This window comes from Falco rusticolus, chromosome 7 (assembly GCF_015220075.1).
Source record: "Falco rusticolus isolate bFalRus1 chromosome 7, bFalRus1.pri, whole genome shotgun sequence".
NCBI lineage: Eukaryota > Metazoa > Chordata > Aves > Falconiformes > Falconidae > Falco > Falco rusticolus.
In genome coordinates this window covers 12,339,131-12,364,469 of record NC_051193.1, presented here as the reverse complement: position 1 = coordinate 12,364,469, position 25,339 = coordinate 12,339,131, and the positions used below count along the sequence as shown (strand labels likewise).

General features: G+C 43.0%; 1 protein-coding gene and 1 long non-coding RNA gene across 3 annotated transcripts; one reads left to right on the top strand and one right to left on the bottom strand.

Moving 5' to 3' along the window:
* The first annotated feature begins 186 nt into the window (after positions 1–186).
* Positions 187–23,762, top strand: LOC119151138 (5-formyltetrahydrofolate cyclo-ligase-like). Of its 2 annotated transcripts, none has more exons than XM_037394659.1 (3): positions 187–339; positions 3,680–3,944; positions 22,947–23,762. In XM_037394659.1, the coding sequence occupies exons 1-3, from the start codon at positions 202–204 to the stop codon at positions 23,168–23,170; spliced, it is 627 nt and encodes a 208-aa protein (XP_037250556.1). In that variant the 5' UTR covers positions 187–201; the 3' UTR covers positions 23,171–23,762. The 2 variants fall into 2 exon arrangements, with proteins under 2 accessions (XP_037250556.1, XP_037250557.1); XM_037394660.1 differs by lacking the exon at positions 187–339 and adding an exon at positions 2,711–2,897.
* LOC119151139 lies at positions 1,480–17,671 on the bottom strand. The gene is made up of 2 exons (XR_005105318.1): positions 4,768–17,671; positions 1,480–2,522 (listed from the first exon to the last, which is right to left on the bottom strand). It is a non-coding gene; the product is annotated as an uncharacterized LOC119151139 (long non-coding RNA).
* Positions 23,763–25,339: the final 1,577 nt, after the last annotated feature.

Sequence of the window (25,339 nt, the reverse complement as noted above, 5' to 3'; positions counted from 1 at the left end):
CTGCCCCTCCGGCACCTCCGGCCGCCACCCGGGCCCGGCGGCCACCCGGGCCCGGCGGCAGCGACCACGCGGCCGGCCGGCCGTCCCCCGGCGAGCGCGGCCTGGCGCCGGGCCGCCCCGGGAGCCCTGCTCGCCAGCGCCGCCGCCGCCCCCGGGGCCCGCCCGGGCGAGACCGGCGGCGCGGCCCGGCTGGCTGGGCGCATGGAGCGGCCGGGGGAGGGCGGCGAGATGGCGGCGCTGCGGGCGGCCAAGCGGGCGCTGCGCGGGGAGCTGCGGCAGCGGCTGCAGGCGCTGGGCGCGGCGGAGAAGCGGCGGCAGTCCCGCCTGCTCAGTCGCAAGGTGGGTGCGGAGCGGGCCCGGCCGCCGCACGGCCGCTTCCAGGAAGCGCGGCCCGGGGGCGGCGGAGCGGCCCGGCGCGGGGAAGCCCGCCGGGGACTTCCCAGGCCGCGGGGGGGTCGAGGCGGTGACTCAGGGGACCCGCCGGCTCCTGGGCCGCAGCCACGGGCCCCGCGGGGGTGAGCCCCGCCGCCGCCCTCAGCGCCCCTCACCGAGGCCGCGGGGGGGTGGCGGCGCGGGAGCCCCGGGTGGGGGGCGCAGGGCCCCGGGCGCGGCTCGGCGCTGCCAGCCGGGCTCGCCTATGGCCGGCTCCCGGGAACGCCTGTGGCAGTATCGCGACTCTGTCGACTGAGCCTCTTGTCTAACTGCCTGTCGCTTCCCTTCCGCGTCTTTCCGTGCTGTTTCTTCCATGCAATCCCATTTCTAATGTAATTTTTGTACTCTAAAAAGAAATCGGGCAGGGTTTAGCTAACTGCTACGCTCACACAGCATGATAACGGCGTGCACTTCTGAAATGTCCTGTTTGCGTTTGGATTACAAAGTTTCTATATAGATGTATTTCATCATTTTAATAAACACAATAAAATTTTATTTTGCAGTCACTGCGTGTAATAGAGCACAGTCCTCGGTTTTTTTGCAGCACCAGCAGGTACTCCTGGATGATCTACATTTATATTGGTAGCTTCCTGCCAGAGGATCTCAAATCATTTTCCAGACCTCACTTAATGCTAATGTGTAGCCACTTCACCAGTGGGACCTGGTGGCACAGAAACTTCAGGTCACAAGGAGTTTAACTGGACCTCACATAACCTTTTTCTCACTGGGAATGCTTTTAAAAAATAGTAATACATGTCACGTCCTACTGTCATGGTAATGCATTATAGTAATCACACATCCCAGACTTAAATATCTCAGTTTTTAGAAAATACTGGCATGCATCCTCTTCAAAAATGCAGAGACCTCTGCCAACTTTATAAGCACCCAACCTGCACAGTACCGAATTTTTAGGAGCCCTCAGCCTTTGTCTGACTGCTGCTGACCAACGTGGCAACAGAGCGCTCCTTTCTGCTAGTGAGAGCACACTAAAAGATACAGCTTTTGTTTTGCTTAAAAGAAGGCATCAGGCAATATGACATATAAATTGATGTTATCTTGCCTTTTTAATAATCTGACACAAACTGAAAATCCTGAGCTTGTTTGAGACAGAGGCATTGCGCAAGTGGCAGAAAGTAGAGTCAGCTTCCTTACAGGAGGGTAATACAGCAGACATGAAGAAATTTTTGAAAATGCTGAGAAAATTTTTGGAACAATATAAAGCCAAGAACGTAGCTTTATAACATACATCAGTGCTTGCAGCTAATAAAAGAGTAGGTTATTTTATAACACCTGAACAATATTTTTAGTCATAAAATCTCATCTCAAAATGGTCTTTAAATTCAAAGTGAAATAGCTTCACAGGCTGACCTAGCCACTAGCATTTAATTAGCTTCTGGATGATTATTCTTTTTTAATGTTTATGTTCATGATTAAAGTCATGCTGTTTGCATGCTCTGATTCTGCAAAAATAGCGATCAGCAGGTGAAGAGGGCAGATAATACTTGTTAGGTGTGGAAATTTTTTCGCTCTTCTCAGAAAGTGCTTCATCTTCACAGTTCTGAAAACATCTGAAATTCTGTCTTCCTGCTTGCGTGTGGTTTTACATCTTTCAGCCTCATGTTTTTCTGTACAGCATAATCAATGTTTTATTGGACCTATTGGAGCAGATCGGACTTGTGTGGTGCCCACAGCACGCAGCACCACTTTGAAAGAGGAGAGTTCTGTGTCTTGGTCTCTCTCTTCTCCAAACCGATGAGATGATTTGGCTCTGGAGGCCCTCAATAACATGAATCACAGGCGTTGTCTGAAGTCTGCAATTTGGCCAAATTGTCCATTCTTTCAAACAAAAGCTTCCATGGAAAATCTGTTGTTTAAAAGCTGAATCACTTAATGGGGAAAAAATCCATGTGTAAGGTTGGGCAAATTACAAAAGGAAGTAAGATGTGGTTTTGAATTGTGAATACGGTCTCTGTGGCCAGGCAACACATTACACATTACCATAATTTGGTCCAGTGTGTTTCTTTTTTTTCTTCTTCTTACAAAAATATATCCATCTTCTGAATATTTCACCTGGGCTTTTAGCTGCTGTACTGGAAAAAAAGAAAAAAAAAAAGAGTGGAAACCATATCTCAACTTAGATAGGGACATTTATCTGTCCAAACAGGGCCAGGGCAAAGGCTAAAGCTCAGAAGAGCAAGTTATGCAAACACAGATCAGAGGATTTGGTGCTCTCTGTTCCGTAGATAAGCTCAGTTTCTCAATTGCCTGGTACTTTTGACAGATTTCTGCAAGTGCGTAGAATAAGAATAAATCACTTTTAAGTGGGAAGGGACACATTTGTCTTTGTTTTGTCCAGGTGTAAGTAACAAAATAGGTAACGTGCTAGACAACGAGAAGACAAGCTTTTAAAAACCCCCTCTCAAATCTTACAAGTGGAATTCAATTTGGAATGGGACAGAGACATGGTGAGATATGAAACTGCTAACACTTTTTCACCATATAAGCTTTTTTTTTTTTAATTTTCCTTCCTATAGTCAGTCTTTTATAAGCCCAGCACAGAGAACCTCATGAAAATCAAAAAAATGGCAAGGCCATCTTTCCTTCAAGCTCTGAAAAATGTACAGTAATAAGATCACCAATTAGAAGCAGGTGATGTTTGAAGTCATATATTTAAACGCTGTAAGGAAGGCATTTCAGGTTAAAAAAAGGAAGAAGGACCTGGTCTTGGAAGACTTTGTGCTCTGCAGTTGTCTGCTCTGATGCTAATTTTCTTTTGAGTTATTATAATTTATGTGCTTTTCATTCTACCTAGGCCCAGATGAGAGATGCAGCATGTAAAAAGGGTGGTAGAAAAGGAAAGCAAAATCCTCATGTGTTGCATAAGCTGGCAGTTCTGACCTGCTATATCTCTCTACAGTGATGCTGGGCATTTGAGGATGTCTGCACTATGTGGCGCAAATATTTAAAGGATCAGGAAACTGTCTCCAAAATTGTTTTTTGCTGGCCCAAACCCATGTTACAATGTTTTGTTCACTAGGTGAAAAAAATTCACCTATTTTATTTTTGTTGAGGGTAGAAATACTGGAGTAGGAAACAAAGTCAGTTTATTCTCTTTATGATGCATGATAGTTTGTATCTCTACCCTTTAAAATGGCTATTTTGCTCCAGTTGTGTGTTCAATTAAAATAATGTAAGTCAATCTTTTCGTAAACTTTTCATAAACTGATTGCATCAATTTCCCGCGTAGGTGATTGGCCATCCCAAGTACCAAGAATCCAAAAGAATTGCAATCTTCCTGAGCATGCCAGATGAAATCCAGACAGAAGAAATCATTAAGGACATTTTTAAGCAAGGCAAAGAGTGTTTCATCCCACGTTACAAGCCTCACAGCAATCACATGGACATGCTGAAGTTATCATCACCTGAAGACATTTCTTCACTTACTTTGACATCCTGGAATATTCTTCAGCCTAGTGACGATGACAGTGCAAGAGAGGAAGCTCTTGCTAGTGGTGAGTATTTTCTTCCCACATTGTGGGGTTGTTGTGCAGGAGTAGCCTGGAGGCCAGCAGGAAATAATCTGACAGCAAGAGTGGAATTAAATGTTCCACTTCAGTTTTATGTGTTCTAGAGGTGCTTAAGTCAACGTAAGCAGATGCCTCTGCGTCTTGCCCGTTTTCCTCTACCCTGTGCCACCCCTCCGATACACCAGCGGGGCAGGAACAGGGCTGCACAGCTGATCCAGCTGAAGGAAACTCAACCCTCCAGATAAATCAGCTGCTTGGTCTGATTCATGGACATCCTCAGTGCAGTCTCAGCAAGCGTAACATAGAGGCTCGTGAAGGAGACAGGGGCTTGCCGGGAGTAGCTCAGGCTGCTGTTGGAAGTCGTGGGGATTCCCAGTTTCAGCATGCAACCTGAGAACTTCAGTTTGTGCTGCGTGAAAGGTAGGGAACTCCTCAGGTCAAGCCTGTAAGCTGACGTGAGAATTTTCTGAAATCTTTGATCCTGCAAATGCTGTGGCATGGGTGAATCGCAGGGGTGATATGGAGCCTGCCCATGCGGAACAGCTCTCTGGACTGAGACTTGAGAATGAAAATAAAAGGACTTCCTTGTAGGCCTGGTTGGATATTGCAAAGTCTTTTCCATCATTGTTCTCTCACACTTTTATTTTGATCTTATAATACCATCTCAGACACTGGATTCTTCATAGGGCTGAACAGTTAAAAGTTCATTTAGATCTAGCAGGTGCCGTGTGTGTTTTGGTCCCAAAATAACCTCTCTTTTTCTTAACCTAAAATTCCCCGACTTCTACAAACATGTAAACAAACTTACTTTTTTTTGGTGTCTGCATTCATTATTTGCAATCTTCTTGTAAACACAATATCTTCTGAAATATCTGCAGAAATGTTTAATGTTGTTAATGGAAAACTGATGTTGAACTCATGCTTGAAACCTCGGTTTGGCAGAGTTTTCTTTAGGTGGAAGTTCACCATGCAGACAGCTTCCATACCTCATGGACTTACTTACCCGTTTTGTAATGGTTGATAAAGGAACATAACACGTGTATGACTCTGTTTGGTTGAACTTGGGTTTGTATTTGCTTTGGGATGCCAATGTAATTTCCCAGAACACTTCACTGTGTTTGTTTCCCTTTTATATTTGATCTCTACCTCTACCTCTGTCCTAATTCAGAACCCTTTCCGTGTCCACATTTTAGCTAGCAAGGGATTTCACTGCTTCATACAACCATCTTCTTTACATTTAATATTTAGCACTGTTAACTTGTTTTCCTAATTTTTGTCAAAGATTTGTGTATATTGGTGGGGGTTAGGGGCTTTTGAAGGTAACCGTTAAAATGTCCAGGGTTTTGTTGACCAAGCTTAGTTCAGGCACTTGGGACATGCTTTTGTACTACTGATGAGCTGCTGTTAATTGAACAATCACAAAGTAAACATGCGACTGGTTTGGGTATGATGGGAGCAAGGACTACCTGGTGTAGAGTGCACGGGGATGTACCTGTTGGGGATGGCCCAGGTGCCAGGCAGTGAAGCTGGGGGGAGGCAGGAGCAAGCTTTGGTACCTGGCTAGTTCCAGAGCTGTGTGTCTATCTGTGCACCAGGGTGTGGTTAGGGGCAGAGAGCAATACCAAAAGACCTGCCGCAGTCTACAGAGAGATGCCAGGACAGCAGTTGTAACTGGTGTATGTCTGTGTCAGACTTGATCTGCCTGAAGTTTGATTTTAGTAACTTAGAAATAATTCGGTTTGACTTGGAAGTCAGACCTTGGTCCTTTATCCTTGGACAGTTTTGGTAGGTTAGAGAGAATAATTTAAATAGTTTTTATTTACCATTTACCGTAATCAGACTCACCCTCACTACCCCACCCCAGTTTGTCCCCACAGAAACACACACTGCATCTCAATGTGTCTTTAAATTCCTTTTGCTGTATTTTTTGAGTCAGTTGTTGTATTTTTTGAACTTTGGTACATTTGCAGGAATGCAGATTCCCTTGCTACTATATCAGTCCTCCATTGCTAGATTTATACTTGGATGAAACATTTATCTCTGTGATGTTATCAAATACTGTGGTGATCTGAGGCATTTACATTGTTACAAGGAGATAACATGGTGTTCCACTAGTAATGTTCCCATTGCTGGCATAAGTTGCTATGTAATTTCCAAGAAATACCCTGCAGGTACATGAATAAGTCATGTCATTTCAGAGTGTATTCATTTTGCATGACAAAAAGCTTAAATTCACACTGTCCTTAAAACTTCAGGCATGGTTCCTTTGAAGAATAGCTCAAATGTAAGGGTAGGTGTAATTGTTGCATGGAGTTTCCTGGTCCTGGTGGCACCCATAGGCAGCACTGAGTAGACATGAACCCTGCCTTTTGGAACCCTGCCTTTTGGAGATGGTCCTTTTTGTGTAGGGTCAGGGGTATGCATTTTCATCTTGGCAGTACACCTCATTGCACCTTGTTGGTGCAAACAAAGATCACTGCATTTTCAGTAGTAGAAAGTCTGTCATCTTCTCTACTGTGCATGGGTAACAGTGGTTGACATATGAAAGGTTGCTTTCTTTAGGCTAAATGGACACAGTAGCAGGAAGAACAAAGGTGGAAGAAGTCCAGATATTTTGTTTGGAGTAGGGGTGCACATAGGTGCATGGTTTGGCTCATTTCCAGCTGTATCTTCTGAAAGATTTAGGCAACTTCTGGAGCAAGGCGGTGGTACGTTTTCTTAATAAGTACCAATTCCCATTTGTATGCTTGTACATTGGAAGTATAAATGTGCACTGGTATCAGGTTTTGCCCAAGGTAATACTTCTGATGAAAGTTCAGGCAGGTTGCAGTAATTGTTTACAGGAGCATAGATACTTTGCACAACTTTGGAAGGAGTAAATCAGATAAAACTGTGCTCCCTGTTTGCTTTTTAGCACGACTCCTACATAAATTTAAAGGACATTTCCCAGCAGCTCTAATTTTAATGTGGTTTAGGGAGGTGGTGTGATTCAGCTGGCTGGACATGGGGTTTCTTCACTTGTAGTGTTATTTATTATTACTTAAACCTGGTCTGAGAACTATGGGTGAAAAGCTAAGTTATTCCTCTGAAAAAATAATTATTCTTACTGGGACTCAAAAAAACCCAAAACCAACACCCAAAAAACAACCAAAACCAAACAAAAGAAACCCTAACAAAAAACCCTGGGTTGAGCATCTCCATATGGTAAAAATCTTGGAGGTGGCTTCTTTGAAGGGAAGCAGGTGACCAGTTTTGAACTAAGGGATCTGGAAGTCTCTAACCTGAGCAAATACTATGCTTAAATGTTCATAACTGAACTGAACTACTAACTAGTACTTGAAGATTTACAATAACTTCTGGAGGAGTTTTAAAACATTCACCTGGGGGGGAGTGGTGGTGGTGGGTTGCCCTAGATGTTTTTCTTTGGCTGAAAAAATGAAGAGTTATTAGAAATTGTGGCTCTAAATCTGCTTACTCTAATGGATTATGAGGGGCTCTCCTAAGAAATGCCAGGAAGTGTTGTGTGTACAAGCTTTATTCAGCCTTTTTATCTGTGTAAATTCTGCTGTGGTCTTTAAGTACATTATTACATAGTCCTTGCCCATCAGATCTAGGCTCATTCAAAGATGAACCCAGATGCAACGATCTGGGCTCTTTCAAGGATGGAGAAGGTGAACTCTGCTTGCTATTAATGAGTGCTGCTAACAAGCGTGTGCTCAGTGCTTGCTTTCCTTCTGTTCAAGTTGGAGCCGCAGGCCTTTTTTACTGTGCGCTATTCAAACCTTTGTATGGAGATGGAGGTCTGTATGGCCTCTGCATCACTACATTGTTCAGTGACTTAATGGTGTTAACTGGTATTTGCTGATGGAGAAGCAGCAGAGGCTCATGATCCTGGTTCCAGCCTGAGTTGTGCAGAGGAGCTGCCCCCAGTGAACACAGACTCTTCTGCTTGTTTTTCCAAACATTATGGCTTCTTCTCTGTTCCGTCCAAACTGATCATTTCCCAGAGTTGTCTTGTCCTTGGGCTAGACCCTGTTTTGCAAGCTTTAATTTCTCTGCCACCATAATGCCCCTTTCCATCCTTCTGCTCTTTGCCCAGCCTATCTGAATCTCCACGTGTCCTTCTCTGGCCCTTCTCACCATATTCCCCATTTCCTCCTGCCCTCAGACCTAGCATGTCATTTCAGGGGCAGCTGGGCCAACAGAAATAGCTTGCCCCTGCCAAAAAGGAGGAGATCATGTGCTGTGTCTTCTTTCACTTGTCTGCTTCCAGACATACAAGACTCCCCACCCCGATTTACTCATTGCCTTCCCCACTGTGCTGGCTTCTTTCCCTTTTTCATTGGCTTAGAAAAACTCTTCTCTGTTAAAGACTACTTTTTGTACTAAACAGTATAAAATACATAGTTTTGTAATTGTTTCTTTTGGGCAGTGCCTGATTAAATAAGCCGCTGCCCTCTCTCCTCCTCTTGGTCCCCACCCCTCCTGTGCCCGCACAGATGTTCCTGCAGCCACATTGGGAGCTATACTGGGAAACCAGTCTTGGTTAGAAGTAACCCAGTACCAATAAAAGGCTCTTCTTCTCTCAAACTGGGCCACCACCCAGACTTGGGCTGATGCAGCTGAAGGGCTGGTAGGAAGCTGATGAGAGGTTGCGTAAACGGGTGGCATGCCAAAAAAAATCTTAGTGAAACTTCAGCCCTCATTTCCTTCCATGTTTCGGTTCCCAGTCTTGCCCCAGTCAGCGGGATTAGGAGCAGGCACTGAAATGAAAGTCCTTTGGAGTCCTCGCAGTTGGGAGTGGGGGTGGCAGGAGGAGCTGAGCCTGAAGCTCCATGTGCTCTGCCTTTGCAGCAATACTGGTGTAAGGAGTTTTCCCTCCTCATGTTTTCAGCATATTCCTGCCTCTCCGTGGTAAACTGGATCACCTTGCAACTCTGGATGAAGGGTATTTTCCTCCTCTCCTCCACCCTGTTTTGGCTGTTTTGGTTTTTTTAACCCAGATTATTGGATCCAGTTTACCGTGCGGCTGTAGCAGTGCCGTGTGTTTGGGGTAGGAATGAGTAGCCAGGATGGAGGGAACATCCCCTGGAAACTGGCAGTGGCTGATAGTCACGGGGCCACCCATGCCACTGTGACTCCAGCAGTGGGATGGAGAGGTTGGCATCTTCAGCGAGGCCCAGTACTCTCCCAGACACATCTTTCTTAAGCCTGTGCAAATGGCAGATTTTCAAACATTTGCAGCATTGCATAAACCCAACTCAAATGAATTTGAATGGGGCTGAAGCCGCACTGTTGACACAGAGGGTACTACGAGCAGGATTACAAGTTCTTGCCACAAAGCATGGAGCAACAGAGCTTTCTCCATCATTTTTTGCAAGCTTTTTCTTAGAAACCAGTGAACCATTTTGTCTGAAAAACGTAACCCCTCCTCCCTCAGTTTGGGATAGGTTGGGATAATTACCCAAGCTGAAAAATGTCAGCACTTGAAAATAAAGCGTCTTATGTGTAATGGGGATTGCTGAATAATCTGCTACTACTCTGCTAAAGCATAATGTATTTTTGCTCCCATAAATGAATGTATTAAGAATTGGACTTGTATTTTGTAGTTTAGCTTGGAGGCTTCCATCATTTTCAGTACTGGAAAATTTGGTGGTCTACCGATCACTATATTTGTGTTGTATCTTCAGGATAATTAGTGAAAAATTAACTAGATATTCTGTGCTTTAAGTAACAGTCTATTTATAATTAATAATAATGGAAGATCCAGATTTCAAATGAAGTGAGGAAGCACTAACATATGTCTAGCAGCAACTTTTGCAGCTTCATTTTCACATAACCTATTGAGTGTTGGCTTGTAAGGTTAGGGTCATTATATCTTTCTGTCCTTACTGGTTTTAGACCACTTTGAGACTTGCTGTAGCATAAATTACAACATGCTGGCAGCAGAAACAGGCAGGGACAGCTTACCTGCGTGGATTCTGTTTGCTTCATAAGGACTGTTAATGCGGAGAAGTGTGAACCTCTTGCAAGGAAAATGCCGGCTACCCCTAGGCTACAGTTCCAAGCAACCTCAAGTAGTTTGAGGTTGTTCCTGAGTGCACATTAGCCCTATTTTAAACTTGGCCATTGGGATTTGCCCTGCAGAAACATTTTAGTCCACAGCAGCTCTTTTTCACCTGTCCTTAAACTCCTGCTATTTAATCATACATTCAAAGAGGCTGCATTTCCTGCCAGGACTGATGGCCTTGTGATGCCATCAGTATTCTTAGTTATTCCAAATCTTAGCACAGTTCTTTAGAAGTGTGACTGAAGTGGTGGCAATACAGTCTTAAGAGGACTAGGTTTAATTTACAGATGGAAAATAAAATGGGATGTAAAAAAATCATAATGGGTTGCACACACACCCACCCCCCCAAAAAAAAAGATGCACCAGAAATAGGAGGGTTTTGATATATCAGAGTTCAGAAATAAAAGAAGTGTGAGGAGAAAATGCTATGTCTTGAAGCACAGGGAAGGTCTCATATGCTACTTCAGCTGCATTAGATGTTGTATAGCTGTACATGAAGGCATCACGGGGCCATCCAAAACGATGCTAATCATTCTGAAAAAAGATGTGTAGTAAATAAGGCTCAGGGGTAACTGTGACTACTTAAATGAGATATATGCAGATTGGAATGTATCTGGAATAAATGAAATATGGGTATGTGAAAAGCAGAGATGTTAAATATTACTATTTAGGAAAAAACAAAAAAATACCCTAAACAAGATTGTAAAGTGATTGAAGATACTATTAGATTTTCTTTTCCTCTGGGAGACCTGATTAAAACTTACAGTATGAAATATGTCAAGGGATAGATTATAATTTAAAATCTTTTTACAGTGGTCATAAAAAAGAAAACCTGAGAGCATGGCACGAAACAAAATTGAAAATTGAGGCTTAGCTCTTAATGTAATTTATTTTTTAATGAAATGATTTAAAGTTTGGAATGAACTTCTGCTTGGAGACAATGAGCCATAGTATTTTGATATGCATAAGGAGAAAAAATTCAGTGCAAGTCAGCATTAACATTCTGGTGATGAGTCTTCTTGTGGAGAGAGGACGCTTCCCCTCACACAGTGCTGGATCAGAGCACTGGACATACAGTCCAGCATCATGTATTTTACAAGAGCCAGAAAATCTCACAATTTTTAGCTATGTAGCGGTAACTGAAAATTTCTTCCTACCTCAGCAGCTGCATCCCTGGCTTATCCCCTTACAAACAGGTTCTGTTTTCTCTTACCTGTGGGCATTCAGAGCGTTCCTCTAAGCATCTAATTTTATTTGTATTAAGCTCTTGGCTCCGCTGCCTTCTGACAGCTGTGGGTTGTACTGGTTAGTTAGTTATAATGTGAAATATTATGTTCCTTATTATGTTAATATTATATTATGTTCCTACAATGTGTGAAATATTATGTTGCTTGTATTCATTTTAAATTTGCTGCTTTCAGTTTAAGTGATACCTCATTCTTCTATGAGATGAGAAGTAAATAAGGATGTATTACCTACTTTCTTTTTATTATTCATTGTTTAGTTAAACCTGTATTATATCTATAGTATTTCTTTTAATCAAACTTTACCTATTATCTTATTCTCGTATAGAAGCTTGTCTAGATCTCTAAGAGTTCCAGTCATTGCTCTTTCAACTTCTGCAGTCTCTCTGATGTTATTTTGAAGAAAAGATGCCTGAGAGAAAATTGTATGCCCAGGTAACGAAATGCTGTGAAACATATGTAGTAGCACTGTAGACATTAATTCTTTCTGTTTATACCATAACACTGCTTTTCAAATCAGCTCACTGGGCAGATCTTTTTTACTGGTTTCCACACAGGTATTCCACAACGACACATCATTACAAAAATGCCTGTTCCAGTATTAGAGATCCATAACATAATTTTACTTTATTCTGTCCAACAGGTTCCGTAACAGGTAGAGCTAGGAAAATGCTTGCTTGGAAGTAAAATATTTCAGGTGTTGGACCCAGATGTGATAGCAACTGTTTCTGGCAGGGTTTTTCTGCATCCCAGCCTTCAGCTGAAAGATGCGGGACTGTCGCCAGCACTGGGATTGCTTTCCCCTGCAAGCCGGTGTCTGCCCTTCCCCTTGAGGTCTGCATCAGCTTCCATAACTCTCTGAAACAGCTTAATAACAATCTGCATGCGATTTACTAGGCGAATGCAAGACACTTTTATCTGAGCTTCTCCTGGTGCTTCTGTTCAGAAACAGGTACAGCAGGATTACAAAGAATCTCTTTCTTCAAAACACTTTTTCAAAAGTGCTCTGAAATGCAAAAGTTGATGTGTTTGTGTGGCCTCACTTTGTAATGTCCCTTGGTATCCTTATGTCCTGCATTTCCTTTGTGCAGACTAAACCGTGAACACTGTGTGGTTTAATTTTAATACTGCCTGTGCCAGTGTGTCCTGCAGTGAACCTGGAGGGCTGAGAACTCTGGAACTCTACAGCTTTTTACTTTCATAAAGTTCATTAAGGCTTTAAAAGAGTGCTTTTCCTTAATCATCTTAAGTGTCACATCCATGTTTGCCTTCTTGTAGAAAATATTCTCCTTGCACTCAGCAAAACAACTAAAAAGATTACTTCTGCTGTAATCAATTAAAGTTTAAAGAGAAGTGAAAGTAACATATATAGGCAAGGGGTCTGAATTCACTGCAAGTGCCTCTGAAGTGTTTTGTTTCAAAGAGGGATAATTTTGCTACAGTGAATGCGAACAGTAGCATTGTCATTTTCTTTGTATTGTTTCCTAGAGACAAGAGTCTCTCAAAAGCAAGTAAGAGGTTAGGTTCTTTGCTGGAGTGTGGCATGAGGAATACAGGGGAAATGCAAACATGCAAGTATCTGACTGTGGTAATTAATCCAGACATTTTTGTCTCCTTTTTTTTTTTTTTCCTTTTTGGAAAGGAAAAGCCAGTACCAAGATCATCTCAGTGCCTTTGTGCACATAATCTGGACAGTCTGGAGGAGTGGAAGCTTTTTGCTGCTGCCCACCTGTGCAGGGTAACGCACACTGAAGATGCAGTTTGGTGAGGCAGCTGAGCCCTGCTAGCAGCTGGCTGCTGGTGCCAGAAGGGGCAATCCTGCTGCCTTTTTCTTGTATGCTTTCTCTGTGCTCCTCTTGTCCACCCAACCCGGGTGCCATCTCTGGTATTCACTGCTAAGCAGATTCAGCTCATGAATGTGGCAGAAAATTCAGCTCATGAATCTGGCAGAAAATGGCTACTTTATTTTTCTTTCTTTTTCCTAGGATTGGTTTTCTGCCAGCTTAGTGGGCTATTAAATCAGGTCAGCACTTTTCCAGCTACAAAAGATTTTTCTTCCTGGCACAGTTAATCCCCACTGTCTTTGCTGATTCAAAATACACTGTCATCTTTCCTGAAAGGTGGGAAATTCCTTGGACTTGGCTGAGAGCCACTGGCTTTCAGGGAGCAGGATACTCCTGCTGCTGTTTTACAGTGTAAGGATAGCCCTTGGTCTTCACGTTTGGCATCATAACTGGACTCAGTTCCTGCTTTTTCTGGCTGCTGTGTATGGAGATGGGAATCAGCCTCTGGGGTGTTGATGGAGGGCGAATTCCTGCCCGGGAGTGACGTGAAGCGCTTTGCCGGCAGGTGTCAGTATTCCATACTGTTACCAGGGAGAACTGGTGTCATTAGGCTGTTTCCCTAGAATTAAAATCTTACCCAAGCATTGTACACACACAGGGAGACGAACAAGTGGTCCAGCCCGATGTCTCCAGAAAAGCAGGAGTTGGAGTGAGGGTGGTGAAGGATTACCAAGGAGAGTCAGGTTTTTTAAGCTGTGCAAGCTTAAAAGGATAAAAAAAAAATCTTGTGATGGAAGAAGCAGGATTTCTCAACTGTTTTCATGTTAACATGTTTGACACTAACAGTGAAGGTGCCATCGCCTCCAAACCAGCTGACTCTACATGTTCAATAAACCCTGCCTGTAAACATGCCTAATGTTCTCATCAGGTGGTGTCACTGCTTGCAGGAGTCAGGTTTATACACTGACAAAGAAGATGTCTTAACCGTTTATATTTCACAAGCAATTCTGCATATTTTACAGTAGGTTATCTGCTGAGTGAGTCAAAGGGCATTGGAAATATTGCTAGTGATGCATGACATATTGAAAAAATCCCCAAATGATTCACTTCTGTCATATTTTGATTTAAAAATATCCAGACAGCAGCATGCAAAAGAGGACCAAGAGTAAAGAAATGAAGTAGCACACTTGCACGTGTTTTGAGTGGAAGTATTTAAATAAATGCTCAAATAAACACTATGGGAAGTGTAGCTGATAAGATCTTAAAGAATTTAATGTAAAAACACATAAAGATACACAAAGATCCTTGTATTTTAGGCTAAAGTATGTTATGACAATCCTGACAAACAATTCAAGCACCAATGACTTGTTTCTCTAAAGAGGCAGATTTGCAGTCCTCATTTGCTGATTTAACAAGACGTGTTGATGTGCTGTAAAGTGGCTCTAATGCCGTTTGTCCTCTCTTTGGGATTGCTCATGGTACATCTTGTTTCAGAGTATTTTGGTGGTTTAAAATCACAGGAGAACCCAGGTACAAGCCTTTGAACCAAACACTTTTCATTGCCCATGTTTTCCCCATCAGACTGTTCTCTGTTCACATATCTGAATATCAGGAGCAGATAAGTAATTTTTCACAGACTGATAACTAAAGCATTTCTAAACAATTATTTCCTCTACTCTGTATTTTCAAAACCAGACATTTTTGTAGGTGGCATGAAGTGATTATGGTTTATTTATGGGTCTTATGCAGACTTGATGAATAATAGTGAAATAGAAAAGCACTTGTTCAAATTTTCTTTTAGGTAGACATTTGGCATATTCTGAAAATGAGACACTAGACCTCAGCTGACTGTAAGTTAAACCTCAGGGGAAGTGAGTATGATGGTTGCAGTCTCGCACAGTCTTCCCACATTGTGAAAGCAGCTAGATTTGAACCCAAGTCTCAGCCTTACACATTAGCTTCCCTGATGACACATGAAAGGATATGTATTTGTGGAGCAGGATAGCTTCATTTGTGCAGGGCTGATGTACTACAGCTGACACTGTGCAGTCCACTTAGCCTTCCAAATGCATTGGCACCAAATGTATAAGATTTTGTTTTAAATGAATTCAGAGTAAGAGGGTGTTTGCTTGATTGCAGCTAGGTAGCACAGGAGCTGATCAAACAGCTTCATTAGCGTGTTTTGGAGGTTTAATAATGGAACGGTGGCTGCCACTCGGTTGTTTTAAACCTGTATGACTGATGGCTATCATGTAGCTTCTCAGGGAGAAGTATAAATATTTTATTATGCTGTAGTTCAGAAGGGCAAATGTGAACTGTGGAGACCAATGTTTCATGCTGACACAAAGCATTGACATGGATGAGTAGACAGATAAACGCTGAGTTGCTCAGTGCTTGTTTGTAGATTCTGCTGATGGTTCTATTTTCCACAAAATATTTTATTGAAGTAATAACAGAAGCTGTCTCGGTCATGCTAGTGGACCAATTACCTGGGGTGCATGGATTGCAGAGGAGATGGTCTGCTTGGCATCTATGTGTACGTAAAAGGTAGATCTGTGAGTTATGGGTGTGCATGGATGTGTGTAAGAAGTTTTTTAGAAGACAAAAAGACACAAAACCTTCCTGGTGCCTGCAATTCCCATACACAAATAGGAATGAAAATGAAGTGATTGGCCCTGGTGTTAAAAGCATTTCTGCCTGGATGAGGTGAGCATTAGCCTTGAGGCACACTTACAGTGTGCGTCGTAGCAGGAGACCATGAATGGAGCCTGTGAGATTTGGAACTGGTACTTTGATTTGTGATTGCTCTGCCCGGCTAGTATGTGCTGAGTAAAAAGTGAGCATCTCTCTGGCTCTCCTCCTAAAGCAACAGATGTGTATGAGTAGTTAGAAAACACAAAGTCCTGCTGAAGTGGCTTGGTACTGCTCAATTAAAGGTGTTCACACGGGAAACACCTGGAGGAAAAGCTACTGACTGTGGTTTAAAATGAGCTGTTTTTTCAGTCTAATAGGACACAACTTTTAGTTCTGTTAGGTGACTGACTGGATCATAAGGACACTACAGAGTGAGCACTAGAAAATGTTTGTTTATGAACAACTAACAACAAATATCTACAAGAGAAAAGAACTGATATTTCTCAACTCCTGTCAGCAACTCAGGTTGTTTATCATGTAGTTCCCAAGGCTGGTGCAGAGGGTAGTCAGTGGGGCAATGCTGATTTACAGTAACTGAGGATCTGATACTAAGTGCTGTAACTTAGGTTTCCAAGGAGGTGAGAATTCATGCTGAGCTTCTGATACTGATTTTCAAGACTGTATCATATGAGCATATAGAAATCAAGAGTTTCCTTTCCGTTTAAGGGATTTTATTTGCATTTTAGCAGAGTGGCTGGGGTAAAGTTAAGCAATGTTAACTGTTCATGCCTGCGATCCCCTGTGTTACCGAAAGAAGTCAGCAGCATTGGTTTTGGATGAACTACTTTTTTTCAAAAGCTTATCTATAGCAGCAAAGGGTAACATTTTTGTCTCCTTGCTCATTTGATCGGGAATGTAACAGTATCTGGCTTCTCCAGGGCTTAGTCGGGATAAGGAGCTGGTTTCCTCTGGAAGCAATCCCAGCCCTTCCAGGAACCATGCACCTCGGTAGGGTCTGGATCAGGCCTGTAGTGAACAGATCTGGCATTTCCCTTTTTGACCTTATACCAAGGCAAGTTTATAATGGTAGAGAGGCTGCGACTGAAACCAAGGGCAGTTTTTTTCCAAAGGGCAGAAAACTTTTATCTGGAAGGAAATACCAAACTGTTAGCAACCTTGGTAGTGGTGCGAGGGGCACCTGGGCATTCTGTGGAGAAGGCTTTGCACTAGCCGTAAAGGGGATTTGTGTTGCTGCAGCATAATTGAAATATTTACTTCTGTGGAGTTGTTTTCCCCAAGGTCTGGTGATTAACCCAGACCACAGTGTTAGGCGCTATGTAAATACAGAACAAGATGATGATCTGTGCCCTATAGAGTATATGTTGAGAAGCTAACACCTACCCAAGAGGCCTAACTAACAAGAGGCTGATGCTGACAGTAATTAAAGTTACAGTAGCAACTCTGTCATTAGAATTTTCTGCGTTATTCCAACACATTGACTCATACCCTGCATGTCACCAAGACTGATACATACGATCAAGTTATTGAATTATTTTTTTCCTCTGTGCCAGGGTAGCAGATACAGAAGCAGCAGGTAGTAAGGATTTCCTGCAAAAGGGTTTGGTTTTTTCTCCATTGTGGTCCTTGCTAGATCAGAAAAGGACTAGAGTAAGCCTTCATTCCTTGTATATGAACAACTTTCAGATATTTGTTAGCTCCACAGAGTTTGTGCATAGACCGATCTGACATTGTTTTTGGTGTGCGTAACACCATGAACACTCCTTTCCTTTAAACAGAGAGTTGTTCTCGTCCTGGTTCTTCTGGTCCTGCACCTTATGTGATCATTTACATTGAACAAAGCAGGGGGAGTCCCCAGCCACCACCGCAGAGCGAGATGTGCGTGGAGGGAACCCAACTGCTGGAAAACTCATTCTTGCCCAAGGTAACAGGCTGGGAGAATCAAACCATCCTTGTGATGGAGTAAACCTCTTGTAGGCTTGACCTCAGAAGGCGTCTGTGCAAGCATGATTTTTATAAGCACGTTGCCGTTCTTTACAGGGACACAGGACTTGCTGCAGCTTGGCCTCTGCCTTATCCTCTTGTAAGAGCTTTGGGGGCTAGGATCAAAAGATTCCTAGTTCCCACTTTGAGGTGTCCACAAAGTAAGTGGCAGCAAGGGATGAGAAGGTGGGATGACAGAGTATTTCAGTTTCATCTTCCATTAGGACCATCTAGCTGTGCAGGGGGAGATGAATGACCCCACACAGGAGGTGGCGGTGGGCTGCTCGAGCCTCCACAAACCTGGGAGGAGAGCAGCCATGGTGGCTGCTCCTTCTGAGGGCAGGAAAAGTCCCCAGCAGTCTTTACATGACCTGCATCTGTGTAGTTTGATGGACTCTTCTATAATTAACCATTGTCAAGAACACTTCTGAAAATGCCGGCTGGCATTTGAAACAGGAACATCAGATTAAGGAGAAGAGAGGTAATGAGGTGCAAGGAGAAAATCCTTCCCTCGGGAACAAATCAAACCTGATATCATCATGAAAGGTAATGAGAAATGCACTGCCGAACTGAGGAGGTTCACAGCAGCTGCCTAGAGGAAGCGAAACCATGTATTCCTATTTAAAACACCGGAGACGGGATGCTAATGTTTCGGTCTGCTGGTAAAGTCAGGGCACGCACAGCTTGCACACCTGCCTCTTGTGTGTAGTTTTGCCACAAATTTCCTGGGTCCTTGGGCAAGTCATTTCACTTCTCTGTGGCATAAGGAATGTCTAAATAGATGTGTACAAGTCGGTGCAGAGTGTGCCTGTACACCCACATGGCAGGTTCTGGAGCTATGGCTGTATCTACACTGCTGAATAACACAGGGCTAAGTGGCACAGGCTAGTCCTGTCTACACTGCACAGAACTTGGCCTGTCTCTTCTTTTTTGGTCTCTCTGTGATGCCTCTGTGGCCCTAAGGCAATACTGGGTGGGGTTTTTTTTGTCTTTTCACCATTTCATAGTATCTTTAAAAATATGAGGCCTTATGGGAGACTATCACAGCAATATTTTCATAGTATCAGTCTGAGGATTTGTGTTGCATATTCTGGCATGTGACAGTAAAACCTGTGTCTGGAGGAGCAAAACCAGTTTTCTTGGTGTAGGAGGACTGCCCAGGGTGGAAGGAGCCAGACCTGTACTCTTCTGTCTTTACTGCCCATGAGAATCTTGTCCCCTGGAGCAGGCGTGGGTGTCACTTGGACTGGCAATGCCAGACAGTGTGCTGATAATTAAACAGTATTGACCACCTGTGATCCTGTAAATCAATTTGTTTTCTGGCTCTGCTGTATTTAGCGCTAGAAATGAAACCTGTGTGGCCGTGTCAGCATGGCTGTATGCCCACGTTGACAGAGAAGTCAGGGTATTTTATTTCACGCATGGTGCTACACAGTTGAAGGAGCGTTGGCCACAAGAGCTCATGACATAGATACAGCAAGGATTAGGTGACCGTCATCATAATTGCTAACCTTACTGGGATAGCCAGTAGCTTAATTAAAGTGTGTGAGGAGTATTGATATTTCCTATGTAGAAGCTGGAGCAATATATTGTTGCTTGAGACAATATTTTCAGCCTTTAGCAATCTGCAGACCACAAGCAAGTATTCCAGGAGAAGCACAGATTATCTGTAGCATTACCTACAGCACCTGTTAGCCTCTTCACTGTGAGTGTGCCTTCCTGGGCTCCTGGCATGTACTCACAGGACCCTCCGGGATCCAAGAACCACCAGTTAACAACTACGGACACACAGGGGACAGCAAACTTTACAAAGAGAGGGACAGAAGTAGGTGGTGAATGTGAGACCTCCCTTAGCATATTCTACAAGGCACTAAAAGCTGATGTAGTGTTTGATGCCCAAACACCTACTTTGTCTTCTCAGGGAGAAGGATGCCATTTCACACAGTGGTCTGTGGGAGCAAGGGGAGTGGGATGTGAGAACAGAATGAGCCTGCAGGGCATCTTGAGTGGCAACCAGTGGTCCTGTAGGGCTGGAAGGGCCTGGGAGCATGAAGACCCTGTGCCAAGAGGTTGTTCTTACCCTGAGCTATCATCCTGTTGATGTACTCTCATTGCTGATAGTAATCTTATGTGTCTGCAATCTTGGTCTCATCTGTGTGTCACCTCTCATCCTGAGATGGCTCTTTCCCCGTGCTGCCGCAGGCACCACAAGAGATTTTGTTGCTCCCCAAGTTACGTGGCAGGGAAGCATTTTATCCATGCAGATCTCTGCCATTCATTCTAGATCCTGGGGTAGGATTTGGGACTAATGCTGCTTGAACTGCCTTTGAGCTCCTTGCAGGGTAGCTACTGAAAGTCATTTGGCATTTTACTTAAATCTTGTGCGGTGTGAGTTGCATGGATATCAGACGTGTTATTAGTCAGAGCAAAGTCGGTATCACAGTGCTCCAGTAGAAGAAAAATGTAACTATTACAGTATTTACAGCGTAATTTTTCATATTGAGATTTGAACAAGCTTGTTTGAGTTATTCGGCATGAAAAATCCATGATTATAGAAGAGCTGAGTCATTAAAACAGTCTCTCTTTCTCCAGAGGACCCAGAAGAAAACACAGTGCTTTAATACATTTAAATCTACTCAAGTGTGCCCGGTGCTCTTTCTTCACTTCACAGTTCCTGCCAATTCCCTGTTTCCTTAGTGCTTCCCCTGACTTGTCTTCTTCCTGTCTGTAATACAAATGTAAGGAGAAATGGCACCTTTTTACTCTGCAGGTTTGCCTTTTGTGTGTATTCCTACCTGCCCAGCAGTAGTAACTGCACTTATTTCCTGCTTTTTGCCGTGAGAGTCACAGGGAGTGAAAACAGCTAAACAAAGCGTAGGGCAGAGTGTGTTTCTTTCTGTGCATTGTTCGTGTTTGGTACATACTGGCTTCTGAGCCACCTGAATACCTACACAAAACCAATGTGAGACAAATTATGGAGAGGATAACTAGTGAGCCCAGGAGTAATTCAGGGGGGAGTGGGGGGGGGGGGGGTGTTGACCTGCAGAATCTATTACTAACCATGCTAACAGAGAGATGCTCAGCTGGTTTGTAGGTCCTAGTCCATAGTACTGACAGTTGGCCAATATGTATTTTTAGTTGCAAACGGAGATGTAACATGCTACATCCAACTTGACATACATGGTGATGCCATAGAAATGGCATCTCTTTCAGGTGAGGCCATACTTCTGCCCTTGTGCCTCTTTTCCTCTTTGTTTGCCATTTGTCTGTCCTATGAGTCAAAAGTTGACTGTGGCATGGTAGAACACGCAGACTCCTTTTATTTCAACCAGTCATATTCTGTGGTCTGCCCTTTGGCTCATTCTTACACCCCTGACCTCTTTAAAAAAGCCTTGCTTCTTAACTGTATGATGCCAGATTGGCAAGATTGATCTCCTCTAAGCATTTCACACTGTGTTGCCTTGCATATTTTGTATCAATGTTCTGATTAAGTCATCAGGTCATGATGGATGAGTATTCACATCATTGACTTTTCTCTGAATGATGAACAGTGGAAGGAAGTCTCCAGGAGCTTGGGAAGTTGTGTGCAAATGAGATGGTTTTCTGTGAACTTTTGGCATACTTTTCCAGCTGAGTTCAGAGTTTATGTGTGATCTCTGATGGGATTCCCTGGAAACTGGGAAACTGCTTGGCTCTGGCTCTTCCAGTACATGCTCCCACACATCTCCTTGAATGCTGGACATCATTCCTCAGCTAAATGTAGTGAGAGCAGCTCAATCCAAAATGGGATGAGAAGGTGGGTTTGGACATGGGGAAAGTGAAAAAATATCTGACGCATCCTAGCCCTGGTGAAGGAGCAGAAGCTAGTTACAGAAAAGCTGTGCAAGGCTAAGTATGGTTCCTGTAAGAAGGAAGCAGCAGTGGACTGAGATGCAATATTTGCTTTCTTTCCAGACTTGTGTCAGCTGTGTTTTAGTCTGCGCTGGCTTTCCATTACTGTTCCTGCCCTTCTCTCCTTAAGTGTCTGCTACAGCAGCAAGTAATGAAAGACTTTCTTTGTGTTGTGAAACTAGTAAGCGGGATGTTCCTGGGTTCAGCGGTCAGCACCAGGCCAGACAAGCTCATTTGTTTAGAGGATGTCCTTGCAGGACTTGTCACACTAAACGAACAAGCCTTGCATAAGTAATGGGAATCCGCACACTGGCTGCCTCCGTGCCTGGTGGTCGCTCAGAGTGGCAGCCAGTTTCTTTTGCCTGCCTGGCAGTGATGAGAATCAACTCCTGAAACAAGTGGGCAGCCGGGTGTAAATTATAGCTGGCTACCTGGCATGATGCTGATGCGCATCCGTTCACAGAGTATGAACAAAGCGAGGAAAAAAGAGCTTAGCTGATCTTGCCTTTTTATCTGGAGCTGGTTGGTGGGATCTTTTGTCAGGGTTTAACCAACTGGTTAAGTCTGTTTGTCCAGATGATTAGCAGCTTATGCAGCATGTTTGGTTTTTAACTGATTTTGAGTTCCAATCAAGTGCAATCTTAGAAGAGTTGGGGAGCCCATACGTCCCTCCAGAAGGAGGGATATTTAGGGCAGGCAAGCAGAATGCCTGTGTGTGCTGCTGGAGCAACTGTGAAAATTGCTGGAGGTTTAGCAAGAAAGTCCTTTTGGGAGAAGAGGAACCTGACATCACGAAGAGAAAAGTATTCAGATCTTGACACAAGAGGGCAAATACCCACTTTCAGAATATATTGTATTCAAGGCTCTTTGGTTTTGGGAGGGTGAGTAAAGATTCGTGAAATCTTACAGTTGCATCAGGAAGATGCCCTCTCTCTTATGCATCTTCTTTTCATTCTTTTTTCCTTTTCTATTTTTGTGTCTGAGGTTGAAATTAATTTGATCTTCTGATCCCTCTTGCATTTAATTTCCCCAAGTTCAGTCTCTGCCTGGTTTTAGTCATAAACATTAGTATTTGGAAGTGTGAGGTTAAAATGATAAAATAAATTTGTTATAATGTAGGTTTCTTTCCTTCTAGCTTTTCAAGGTCTAATTATTTTGAGGCTGATCTAGTATGAAACTGATAAGATGAAAATGTAAATGTACAGGTTCAGTATTCAAATTGTTTTTCATCTGATCAAAGAGAGGGAAGCATTTGCAAAACACAAAGCTTGTGTTTTTGCAAATGTCTGAAGTTATGTAGATGTTGTCAAGCCATCAGGAAATCCACAGTGCATCCACTAATGTTTATTTCATTTTTCTACAGGAGGTCTTGACCTTATCTTCATGCCAGGCCTTGGGTTTGACAAAAAAGGCAACAGATTGGGAAGAGGGAAAGGATATTATGATACCTATCTTGAAAGATGTATGAAACATCCCAGTGGAAAGCCTTACATGATTGCGTTGGCTTTTAGGGAACAGATTTGTGAATCGGTGCCTGTTGCAGAAAATGATGTCCAAGTAGATGAAATCCTTTATGAAGACTGCTGAAAGCATCTTGATACCAACCCACCTTCAGACTGACCAACCAAAGATGTCATATACATCAAACATGATTTAAGAGTCATATGTGACTTTGGGAGCAATAAGATACACTATTTGTATTTGAACCAAAAAAACCCCACAACAGTGTAAATGTGGTAATAGTAGTGATGATTGCATTGATTTGCTTCTAATTAGCAAATATCTGGTGTGAATTCTTATTCTAGAATCAATAGAAACAAGAATGTGTGACTGTTTATTACAGTAAGGACCATTTCTTGTCATCATGTGTTTGAGGAACAAGCTACTTGATACTTAACAGTTTTATTACTCCAGTTTAAAAGTAAACTGTCAACTAATGGCATTCTGGAATTAGACACTTGTTGTGGTAAAAGTTCTTAGTACTTAAATATTATTTGCATCCATGAGCAAAACAAGAAACTGCCAGTTAAGTCCTATAGTAAGCTGGGCAAAAAATGGTGATTGGAAAAAAGCCTTAATTGATTTTAGTGTATACAATAGTTTTGACTGTTTACTTGGCTCGTAAAATTGTTTTAAAATAAAGGGAGTATCTCTTAATAGAAACAGATTCCTGTCCATACCTTTGGTATATGGTTCTTTCCTTTATATGAATGCAGGATTATAATATAGTCTAAAACGTGGTCAGTGAGTTCTCCATCTGAAGAAAACCAGCTTTTTGTAAAGTACAATTCAAAATTACTTCAAGTTCTGTAATTTTGTACATGGGCCATTCATAATGTCCCAAAATATTGTGTGAAGTATGGGTGCTATGTTAAAGGATAAAAAGGTGCTAAGAATTGCAGAGAACGGATTTTATGGATTAAGTTCTCTTTTCTCAAGGACCATCTGTGGAGCGGAATGACATTAAGACTTCCTCAACAACTACTGGTTTTTTTAACAAAGCCATGCCTACAGTACATATGAACCTTTTCATCTCAGAATGCTTGTATTCAGTTTTATTTCCATTTCTCAAATATAGGAACTAATTAAACCCTCTTGCTTTGGGGTGAACATAAGCTTAGCAAGTTAGGTCTCTCTGGCCTGTGCTCCCTGGTGCTTCTCCATCCCGCATTAACAAAGGTCCATCTGGCTAGAGTGAAAATACCTTCAGTATTGGACTTCTGGGCTTCCCACCAGGGTGTACAGAAAAGCTGCAACCTGAACAAGACAGCTGGTAGCAGTTTGCAGTATGGGCTGTTTAGTAAAATGATGGTGATCGGACTTGGCCTCAGCTCTTCATCAAGCTATTTTACTCTACCAAATGAAAGATGCAGAGCAAGATGTGTCCATGTATTCACAAAAGGTTGTGCAAGCAGAAGTTAGGATGGCAGTATCGGTGCAGGTGCATGTGGCCGAGCGTCCTCTAGCTCCTCTCAGCTCTGCAGTGCTGCCAGCTGTACTGCCTTGCAGGAGGGAGGCAGAATCTTACGATTCAAGACCTTTGGGGAATAAATTTGAGAAAATTGGACCCTTTTTTTTCTTTTTTTCCCCACAATATCTATCCTGGTGGTATTTTAATCCCTTCTTCATTTCTGAACTTCTGTTAGCATATGGAAAGCATCACCAACAACAAAAAAGATGGGACAGGCTTTGCGTGTGGCAGACCTAGGTTTGACTGCAAGGCTGTTTGAGCTCACCTATCACATTAGGCTCAGCACTGTGCCATATGGCACAGCCTGCCATGGACATCAACAAAGCTGCACTGAAGCCAGTATTTTTTACAGCCAAAACCTCGATCCCAAATCTGATAGATATTTTAAATACATATATTAAGTACAGTCCCATTCAGCAAGCTACCTGCTTCCACCCCAGCAAAACCAGTGGGTGGTTTTAGGGGTGTCCTGCCTCAAGGTTTAACCATGGAAGTTTATCTGGGATCCTGAGACACGTTTACATGGTTTTGTTTAGTGCGACACTAGGTGTTAACTGCATGAACGCTGCTCCAGTTTACTTAGGCACAAAACAAAGAGGCCATGTCAGCACAACAGGACACAATCAGAGGCTAACGACCTCTCACTGCTGCACTCAAGCTGAGGAGAAGCCATGATGTTTGGTTTTAAAGCTGAATCCTATTTTTTTTTAACTGTGTTTCATTAGGATGCCTTTTCCATATAAATCAAATGGCTGCCGTGAAATCAGTTTTTATCCAAAACCTCT

What these genes read in the sequence shown, in the direction of transcription:
- LOC119151138 (XM_037394659.1), top strand. Translation starts at nt 202, where the DNA reads ATGGAGCGGCCGGGGGAGGGCGGCGAGATGGCGGCGCTGCGGGCGGCC. An exon ending in CCCGCCTGCTCAGTCGCAAG is followed by an intron (nt 340 to 3,679) that starts GTGGGTGCGGAG and finishes TTTCCCGCGTAG; the next exon opens with GTGATTGGCCATCCCAAGTA. An exon ending in AGAGGAAGCTCTTGCTAGTG is followed by an intron (nt 3,945 to 22,946) that starts GTGAGTATTTTC and finishes ATTTTTCTACAG; the next exon opens with GAGGTCTTGACCTTATCTTC.